Source organism: Zea mays, chromosome 9 (genome assembly GCF_902167145.1).
Source record: "Zea mays cultivar B73 chromosome 9, Zm-B73-REFERENCE-NAM-5.0, whole genome shotgun sequence".
NCBI lineage: Eukaryota > Viridiplantae > Streptophyta > Magnoliopsida > Poales > Poaceae > Zea > Zea mays.
In genome coordinates this window covers 142802290-142812263 of record NC_050104.1, presented here as the reverse complement: position 1 = coordinate 142812263, position 9974 = coordinate 142802290, and the positions used below count along the sequence as shown (strand labels likewise).

The following is a 9974-nucleotide window of genomic DNA, read 5'->3' as shown; positions in this document are numbered from 1 at the left end:
AGACAATACCTTAAAATTATAAGCACAAATTTTGTTACATAATAAGAACGAAGCAACAAACTAAGCATAAAGCAGGACGGAGCGGCAGCGGTAAAACTGGCCGGTGAGTCAGCGGCCAGGCCAGCAGTGGCCCTTGCCTTGCCTCCTCCCCGGCTCCCGTCTCTTCCTCAAAGTGTAGCAAAAAAATAGCCCGGATACGCGGAGTCACGTTGCAAAATCAAACAGAACCGGAGTGTCAGATTCAGAAACAATAGGCAGCAGCTAGAGCAAGCAGCATCGCAGCATCGCAGCAGACGCCACCGTCACGCCACCGCGCCGAGAGAGAAAAGCCGAGCGGTGGCAGGCGAGGGGACGCCTGCCGCGGTGGGTTGGTGGGTGCCGCCTCCGCATCCGGTGCCGCTGCTCTGTTCCTCAGTCCGCCCCCATTTACCTCGCATGGATTCCTGCTTGCTTCTCCCCAACTCCACGCGCCGATCCTCCAACCTCCAGGAGAGCGCGACGCGATCCAATTGAGGTCCAGGAGGTGGAGGGTGCCTGCGCTGTCCGTGTGTTCCCCTTTGTTTCCATCCCAAGCCTGGCCGCGCCGCCGCTGGACGCCATCGCGCGCCTGCACAGCGTCTTGGTGAGGTGGTCGAAGCAGCGGCGGCGGCCGCAGCTCGGGAGACCCGGCGCGAGGAAGCGGTGGCCGAGCCGGCGGAGCGCGATGCTGTGGGTGGCGCGCCTGTCCGGCTTGTTATCCGCCGCCATGGTGGTGGTGGTGCTGTCGCCGTCGCTCCAGTCCTTCCCGCCCGCCGAGGCCATCCGGTCGTCGCAGTTCGACGGCAGCGTCCGCTTCCCGGGACAGATCGCAGGGGGCGCCAGGGGGGTCGCCTTCCGCCGCGCCCCGCCGTTCCGCAATGCCGCCGACTGCGGCGCCGGCGCGGACAACGGCACCGGCGCCAATGTCTGCGACCCATGGCTCGTCCACATCGCGATTACGCTCGACAACGAATACCTGAGGGGCTCCGTCGCCGCGGTCCACTCGGTGGTGCAGCACGCCAGGTGCCCCGAGAGCGTCTTCTTCCACTTCCTCGTCTCCGACCCGGGGCTCGGGGACCTCGTCCGCGCGGTGTTCCCGCAGCTCCGGTTCAAGGTCTACTACCTGGACCCCGGGCGCGTCCGCGGGCTCATCTCCACGTCGGTGCGGCAGGCGCTGGAGCAGCCGCTGAACTACGCGCGCAACTACCTGGCCGAGCTCCTGGAGCCGTGCGTGCGCCGCGCCATCTACCTGGACTCCGACCTCGTCGTCGTGGACGACGTCGCCAAGCTGTGGCGCACCGACCTCGGCGGGCGCACCGTGGGCGCGCCCGAGTACTGCCACGCCAACTTCACCAAGTACTTCACGGGGCGGTTCTGGTCGGACCAGCGGTTCGCCGGGACGTTCGCGGGGCGGCGGCCGTGCTACTTCAACACGGGCGTCATGGTGGTCGACCTGGAGCGGTGGCGGCAGGCGGGCTACACGCAGCGCATCGAGCGGTGGATGGAGGTACAGAAGTCGGCGGCGGGGCGCATCTACGAGCTGGGGTCGCTGCCGCCCTTCCTGCTGGTGTTCGCGGGGCACGTGGCGCCGATCGAGCACCGGTGGAACCAGCACGGCCTCGGCGGCGACAATGTCCTGGGCAGCTGCCGCGACCTGCACCCGGGGCCCGTGAGCCTGCTGCATTGGTCCGGGTCCGGCAAGCCGTGGGCGCGGCTGGGCGCCGGGCGGCCGTGCCCGCTCGATGCGCTCTGGGCACCCTTCGACCTGTACGACCCCGGCGGCGGCGCCGAGGAGTCCCCGTACAAATTCTGAGCTCCTGATTTCTTGCTCTCCATTTACCTACATGTTTTTTTATTCGCAAAAAACAGACTATATGTTCTCCATCCTTTTCTTCTTCTTCTTCTTCTTTTTTCCCCTCTGGGCTGTTGGATTAAATGTTTTGTGTTAGATTGTTCATGTTCGTTCTCGGTGAGCCCTTCTTCCGTTCCTTTTTGATCGCTTTGTTACTAAAACCGCTTGTATCCTACTCTACAGAGCTGCAGGCTTGCAGCCTCATCACCATAAATAAAAAAGGAATAGAGAAATACAGTTTGCAGGTTGCAGCATCCAGTATTTGCGGCCTCTGGCGTTCGGTGTCTTGCTCATTCACTCTTGCCATCAAATCCACGATCCACCACCCATCCAGCTGAATGAAGGGTCAGTCAGTCAGTCCAATGCAGAGCACCTCACCTGCACGACCCTGAACTCGACGAATGAATACTACCGCCGCTCCACCACCAACCACCATGGACTGGTTCATTGTAGCATCGACGGCCGAGTCACCGTCAGTCGCTCACAAACATGAGTACTCGTAACTTGGAATCCTCCTCATCTTTGTGGGCGTGCACGAACTGGCTGACACTAACAACCATTCGCTCGCGCTTAAGAGGCAGATAAACCTAGCTCGCGGGGATTAGCCGGCGGAAATGGCCGGTGGTGGGGGCAGGGACTCGGTGGCACCAAGTGACACGGGACTTGTGAGCTACCGCTCTCTCGGGTCCTCCTTTCCTCCGGTGGGGCCTCTCGCCATCCTCGCCGCTTTATTCTTATGCAAATCATTATTGTGCCGCTGCTGCTGCTGCTACAACGCTCTCCTCTCTATCGGCATACGAAGAATTTCGCCGAGTTCTTTTTTTTCCTCTGTATTTTGTTTTGTCCAAGCCATCAGCACCTCATCTCCTCCTACACGAACCTTCTCTGTTTTTCTGATCGTCTCACTTTCCTTGCCAGCTCCCACTTCGCATCTACTTGTCGCCCTCCGTCCGCTCGATGCACCCAGACAATGTTTTTTTTTTTGAGCAATGTCCAATGTGGGAGGAAAAAGAAACATTTCGTGTCAATCGGCGCTTGGCATCACCCCGTGGCGGTGTACTCTCGTCGCCGCCGGGTGGTGGTGGTAAAGGGGCCCGCTCGGCGCCCGCCGCCACACGCGTCGGTCTCTGCCCCCGCCAGGGCGCCAGGCACACACGGGTCAGCTTCTGTGCTAGTCTCGGCCGATTTGATTTGGCTGACGGGGACGGTCTACCCGACGCGGGCTTTTTTTTTTGTTTAACCTTTTTGCGAGTTAGCCCCGGCTAATCAGCTGCTTATTTACATGTGAGATCCGTGCTGTGTGAGGGGTGTTTGGACTTCGGAAAGTCCCATTTCCAGCACATACACGGTTGTTGGTCTCAGTCGTAACGCCAAAGCCTGCAGATTATCCGATCATCGCCGTTATGAGTGTACCTCAGAATTCCGGTGCACCTAATGTCCTTATCATCGGCCACCATCGTGTTTTTTGATCGTCTGAATATAATGTTGAAGTTGATAGAAATTTTTTGTATCTTTTTCCAAATAATTGTAACCACTAGATACGAATCAACAAAAGAGTTCGCTGAAGGGCCAACCAGTGGCCGGAGATCAATTCTAATAGAACTGTCCACAGTAAAAGTTACTGGGCGGCTGCTCTTGGTGTCCGAAGATAATTACTGCGACAGTATCGATCGCCTGTTATGTTAGAACGTAGTATAAAGGAAGGCATCCTTGGTTCCTCGAGTCTTCTAGAGAAGTAGTACTAGCTATCGATATCAGTGTTGTCTAAAGGGTGGTGACAATCATTCATTCATTCCCGGCGTTTGTCTTGTGTGTGTACGATTCAGGCTAGAAACGCCGAACGCCCAACCCATGTTGTTGTGTGTTCTATCGCCAAAAGCTTCTACCCTCTATATGTATGCGGTAGAAACTAGATAGGCATGTTGCCCCAGGCAAGAGGGATTTCTAGGGTGGGGGGATAAGGTTTACACGATTCTGGATTGGGGTGCATACCTACTCCGTACTTCCATAAGCTATCTTATCTCAAACGAATTCAGCCTGAGCTGATGATTGCTTCTCGGCACAAACAAATTTTTTTTTGAAAAAATATATTCTCAAGCCAGTGTCCCGGCCGGCTCTGCGTCATGTACCGTTAAGCAACCGTGCGCGTTAACCACAGGCTGAAATGTACGTGACGACACTTGCATCAGCTACGTACTCAGCTGTCGTTCGTTGAGATATTTTTCTTCGGATGTCATCCATGTTCCTACCAGCATAAGTGGATGATCCACACGTGTGCCGACGTGCGGTGTGCGAGCTCTGCTGTCCTTTGGCGTCCGTCAGCCATCCATTCTCATCAGTAGTGCCTAGAGAGACCGAATCGAATCGAACCCACCGACACCAACCGGCCTCTTCCGGCCAAACCTTCGCCGCTCCAATGATTCCAATCCAGCCACGAGGTCGTCGTCTACACGAACATGATCGCATCTCCCGGTCGTGTTGCCCTTGCCATTCTCACTCAGGTCGATCACCCACCGCGGACATCTTGTATAGCCCTGTCCCCCCCACATGGCAATGCCCAGCCGTTCATGCATGCATGACCGCAGACCGCGGTGCAGCAGACACATGGCCAAAGCCATGGTACAGTACTAGCTTCGTTTGATTTTTGCACACGAGTGAGGATCTGATCTGGGCTGGCTGGCCTTGAGTTGGAAGTAAAATATAATAAAAACTCTCTGGTTTGGTCTCTCTGAACAGGACGGTCCCTGTGCTACTGTCTCCGCTACTGACGAATGTGCATGTACAGAGCTCCATGGCCACGGGCAATTAACGAGGGCAAACAAAGCCCACCTGTTTTTGGTCGCTCCATACCATGCTTTAAAAATCACGCGTACGTGGGTTCCAAAGCACTAGTAGCTGTTTTCCTAGTCGTACTGACACCAACCAGTTCCAAATTGAAGTAGGTGCGACGTTCGTTGTCACAACCAACTAATTCTGCAGGCCTGCTGAAGCTAGCGATTGTTTATCGATCTCCAAACAGCAACGGGGCAACCGACACACGGGCGCGGCCGCGCGGGGGTTGGTCCACGATCAGAACACGTACCCCGATCCGCGTCGCTGAGTCAGCTAGCTTGTGCATGGCCATGGCCCCGCTAGCATGGCGGAGGCAGGACAAAATGTCGGATGGCGCCAGCCGCCAGGTACGGCCGGCATGACTCGACCTGCACCTGCTGCTGTGGGAGTGAAGTGACCACCGCCCCCCGGCCGATGATGGCCAGCATGGCATCGCGCTTTGCATTGCTGCTGTTCGATTAGCGCAGTTCAGTTGCTTTCTTTCAACTAAACAGCGTAGCCCTTTCGCCTGCATGTGCGGATAGGGGTCAAAGCAACTTACCACTACACTAAACATGATGCAACATGATGCAACAACATAGGACTCGAACCTACAACCTATTGATTGCAAGCAGTATGCACTTACCACTACACTAAACATGATTTTTAGGTATGGCTCTAGCCATAGTAGGTCATAATGGGTGCTCCGCCACTGGGTCAAACTTACGTATCTGTTGGACCATGCTTACGTGAGGCCGCCTACACAGATACAGTCATCCAATCACGAAATATGCACGTGTTCTTTCACACATCCAGAGGCTTCGCTGCTACAGGTGCTACCTCTGCGCAATGCGCGAGTAGCGCAGCACCTGCAATTTTTATATCCCCAGCAACATGAGCGCGCTACCTCCGATCGGCCTTGTTCGGTTCCACAGGCCGGCTCACGGACTAGCATCTTGACAAGCCTATATTTCGGCCCATCAAACGCCTCCCAACTGCGCAAAAACCTACTCCATCCCATATCCTATTAGTTATCGTCTTGGACAAGCTTCGAGTTAAACCTATAAAATTTTGACTATAAATAATTATTTTATTATTTAGTTTTCAAACATAATATTTATAATATTTATATGTACCAATTTATCATAAAAATTACTTTCATAAAAATATAAATGTATTAAAAGTTTATTTGTATTTTTTAGAAAAAACAACATTGATCAATGTTATATTTTGGAGATGGTTTCGTTGTCCTAAACGACAATTAATAGGAATGCGGAGGGAGTACCTCTGAACCATATATGTACTTCTGCCCAACGGGAATAGACCGAGGAGACACAGTAGTCGCCCTTACCGTGCCCCATCTACCTACCAGCAATGATTCACATGTCGACGTGTGGGTCCTCCTCGTTGTTGTGCGCCTCCGTTAGCCACGCCGCGAGCCCACGATCGCCGCTTGCTAGGAAGCGGAGCGCCACCTTATCGAGTCCGTCGCCGCTAGGAAACGCTTGTTGGAACTTGCTCTCAGCAGCAAAGAGGCCAACAAGAGTGAACAGTGGTGACAACAGGGTTACGTGCTCGGGGGCAATAGCTCTGTTAATCTAGCCTCTCACGGGCGCTGTGCGGGGGTATTTATAGGTATCTGAGTGCCCAGCGCCTTGTGTTAAGGACGCATGTGCCCTCAGACACCTAGTTTATCCCCAGAATATTCCCATAAAGCAGGGTTACAAGCTGTAATTACAAGCATGCCTTTACAAATTAGGCCCGTAACACAAAGGCGGCCGCGCAGGGCCCGTTACAATGGGCCAGATCACACGTGGGCCTCAGAGTCGTCGCAGGCCTTCGTCTGGTGCCGAATGGAGCGAAGGGTGTCCCTGCCCGTTTTGTCTCTGTCAGACCAGCGACTGCGGCGAAGGCCTCGAGCGAAGGGTGGCGTCTTTGCCTTCGCCCCAACATTTGCCCTCCGAGGGACCAGTTCGACAAAGTCACCTGGTGCCGAAGACGTCGCTAGATGGCGGAGACGCTGCCCTCGCTCGAAGTGGTTCCGCGGGGGTTTTTGATGTGACCGTTGATGGACGGCGTACTGTTGGATTGCGGGTTTCCCGAAGCGTCGCGCCCTGTCGGATTGCGGGTTTCCCGAAGAGCCGCGCCCTGCCTATAAAAGGGGGCGGGGGTCGGCGCTGTTTGAACTTTGCCTTCCACGCTCCGTGAAAACCCTAGCCGCCCGCCGTCTTGCTGCTCCTCTTCTTCCGCTGCTCCTCTTGCTCGCCGGAGTTCTGGCTCGAGTGAAGCAGACCGCCCGCCGCCGCCGACGGTACGTAGCAATGCCGTCTTCCTCTTCTTCGCTGCTACTACGCTGCCGGCCGCCGCCTCGTCTGAGGAGACGTTGAGTAGCTTGATGGTGGAGGAGTTGCGCGCCGGCGACTCTGTTGATTTTGGTGTGTCACGGATGACGTCAGCCCGCGTTGAAGATATGCAGCGATTGGGCTACTTTGGCGGCGGAGTTGCTCGTGCTCCGGGGACGGAGGAAGTCCCCGAGCCAGAGGGTGAATTGGTCGTTTTCGAGGCGTTCTTCGCCGCCGGTCTCCGCTTGCCTGCGCACCGGTTTGTTGGCGAAGTCCTGCGTAGATTCAACGTTCAAATACATCAGTTGACACCGAATGCCGTGGTGGCACTGGCGAAGTATGTCTGGGCGACGACTTCGTACGGCGGACAGCCGTCGGTTGAAGTTTTTGCGAAGTATTATTGTTTGCATTGGCAGAAGAGGATGATTGGGGACGAAGTTGCCCAGTTCGGGTCATGCACATTCACGCCGAAGACTGGCAAGACCACAATGCAAGTAGTGGAGTTGGTTCCGTGCGCCCGCAACAAGTGGGGCAATTGGAATGAATTTTGGTTTTACGTTGCGGAGGGTACTGTCGAAGACCATAAGGGACTCCCTGTGTCTGAGATGTGCTCTCATTATTACTCTGCGTATCCGCCTTTTGAAGTGGCAGAGGAAGATGCAGACGAAGGGGCCCTTCGGTGCGCCGCCGGTCAGAGCAGTGGGCGTGATTTAGTTGAAGAGTTTGTGGCGTATGGGGTGTGGCCCTTGGCGCACGGCTGGGCGCTGGGCGAAGTGTGCCCTCGCCAGATGCCTTTTCACGGAGGAAGGGTGGTGCGAAGCCCTGCCTTCGCACTGAATCTGCGAAACCGCGACCCGGCCGCCTTTGTGCGCGATGCGGAGGACGGGGCGGTGCGGCTCGTGGGGCGTTACATGCCGAGGACGGAAGGCCAGCGCAGCTTTGATATCCGCGGGTCAAATGACCGTTTGAACAGGGTCTTCGAATTAAATCAATTGCCGTACGACGGCTATCCTGGTCAAGACGAAGCGGACCGCCGTGGGAAGAAACCGGCGGTGGAGACTGGAGGCGACCCTGCGCTGGCGGCCGCCCCTTCCTCAAAAAAGAGAAAATTAGGTACTGCGATGGGAGGACTTGGGGTGTCTGATAGTTTTGCTAGAGAGTTAATGAGGACGTGTGCGGCCCCGGGGGAAAGGATGTCTTCGCCCGAGCTCCGGGAGTCTTCGGCTCGGATGCTGAGGGTTACCGGGGGTTGTTGGCCTAGGAATGTTCCTATCCCCTGCGCGGCTGACGAGGACTGTTTTACCTCTCGCATGGTTCGTCAATGGAGAGTTTTTCCTTACGGGCGGAATATTGCTGCTGTTGTGTCGGCAGTGATGGACAAAGATCGCCAAGGGGCAGCGCAAAAACGCCAGGCGACTGTCAGGATTCACGAAGCTCGGCCGAAAAGGCAGCGGGGAACTGCGAAGGCTGCGGCCTCCGGCGGAGGCAAGCCGCCGCTGGCGGCGAAGACGGGCGCCTCTGCACCTAGCAAGGCGCCGGAGGCAACGGCGGGCGCCGGAGGCTCCAAACTGACGAAGGTGGTGCCGCCGGCCAGCGGAGTGGCGGAGGCTTCGAAGGCGGCCCGAACGTCGCTGCCGCCGGGCAAACGCGTTGCCGACTTCGGCACCGATATTAATGTGGACGATTATCTTGGGGGTAAGTCGTTGGCTATATACATGTATATATATATTTGTTTTTTTTAATTCGTTGATGCGTTGCAGGGTCGGACAAGGGCCAGCTTGCTATAGTTGCGCCTGCCGCGGCGATCGCGACGGCTGCGCTAGCGCCGAAGGCGAGGGGCGAGACCCTTGGCGCCGGAGGCGAGGTGTCGGCCCTCGCGTTGGTCAGGGACGAGGCGGGCGTGGCGACCCGCCGGCTGAAGGGAGTGACGGAGGCGCTGAGTCAGGCGACGGAGGCGCTGAGTCAGGTCCGCTGAGCTATACTCTCTCCCCCCCCTTTTTTTTAAAGGTCGCGGCCTTATGTGTGCTCTGCAGGTGGCTGACTTCACCAGCCGTACTGCGTCGGGGGCCCTTACGGCGGCTTTGTCTGCCGAAGTCGAGAGACTTCGGACGCAACATGCTGACGCTGTCCGTGAGAAATCGGCCTCCGACAGCAAGTGCCGCAAACTGACAGACAAGGTGGCCGCCCTGGAGAGGGAGAAGGCTGACCTCCGGCGCCAACTAGCGGGGGAGAGGAGGGAGGCCAACGAGGCCACCGCCAAGGAGCAGGCTGCGCAGGCGGAGGCCAGGCTGGCACGGGCGGAATGCAATCTTGCCAAGGAGCTCACCGAACATCTGCAGGAGCGGCTCACCGCCCTGGAGAGCCGCGCGAAGGGGGCCGAAGCCGCGATGCGAGCGGAAGCCGAACGGACGCGCACACAGCTTATGGCTACGTATCGCGAGCTGGGTGCGCGGACCGGTGACTTCGAGGTGCCGGAGCGAGAGCTCGGGCTTCGCTGTCTGGAATGGGTGCAGGAGGAGCTGCAGGAGCTCCCCACTGTCTTGGGGGGGTTAATGTCGTTCACCTCCCTGGTCACCTGCGAGGGGGCGATGAACGCACTCTCTCGCGAAGGGTGCCGGCACTTTGAGGCCTTCGACCAGGCAGATGAAGATTTTGGGCGAGATATCTATAAGGTCGAAGACCCCGTGGTGAAGGAATCCGCCGGGGCCCTCTATGACCGGATGTGGGGTCTGTACGGTCGTGAGGTGGTCAGGGAGCGGGCCGAGGCTGCGAGGGCTCAGGTAACGTTGTCGTTTGTTCGGCATTTGCTGGATGTGGTCTGTGCGTGTGTTTGCTGAATTTTTGTGTGTTTTGTCTTAGGCGGAGCGTGGCGAGCGGGTGGACGACTTCGGGGCACTGAACAGCGCGCTGCCTGACCCGGAGCCGACCCCTGCGGAGGCCGCGACTGGAGT

General features: G+C 57.0%; 1 protein-coding gene across 1 annotated transcript; it reads left to right on the top strand.

The window, feature by feature from the left end:
* The first annotated feature begins 213 nt into the window (after positions 1-213).
* LOC100191794 (uncharacterized) lies at positions 214-2100 on the top strand. The gene has a single exon (NM_001137219.2). The coding sequence runs from the start codon at positions 704-706 to the stop codon at positions 1829-1831; it is 1128 nt and encodes a 375-aa protein (NP_001130691.1). The 5' UTR covers positions 214-703; the 3' UTR covers positions 1832-2100.
* Positions 2101-9974: the final 7874 nt, after the last annotated feature.

Excerpts from the sequence above, each read along its gene's own strand:
- LOC100191794 (NM_001137219.2), top strand. The coding sequence starts at position 704 with ATGCTGTGGGTGGCGCGCCTGTCCGGCTTGTTATCCGCCGCCATGGTG.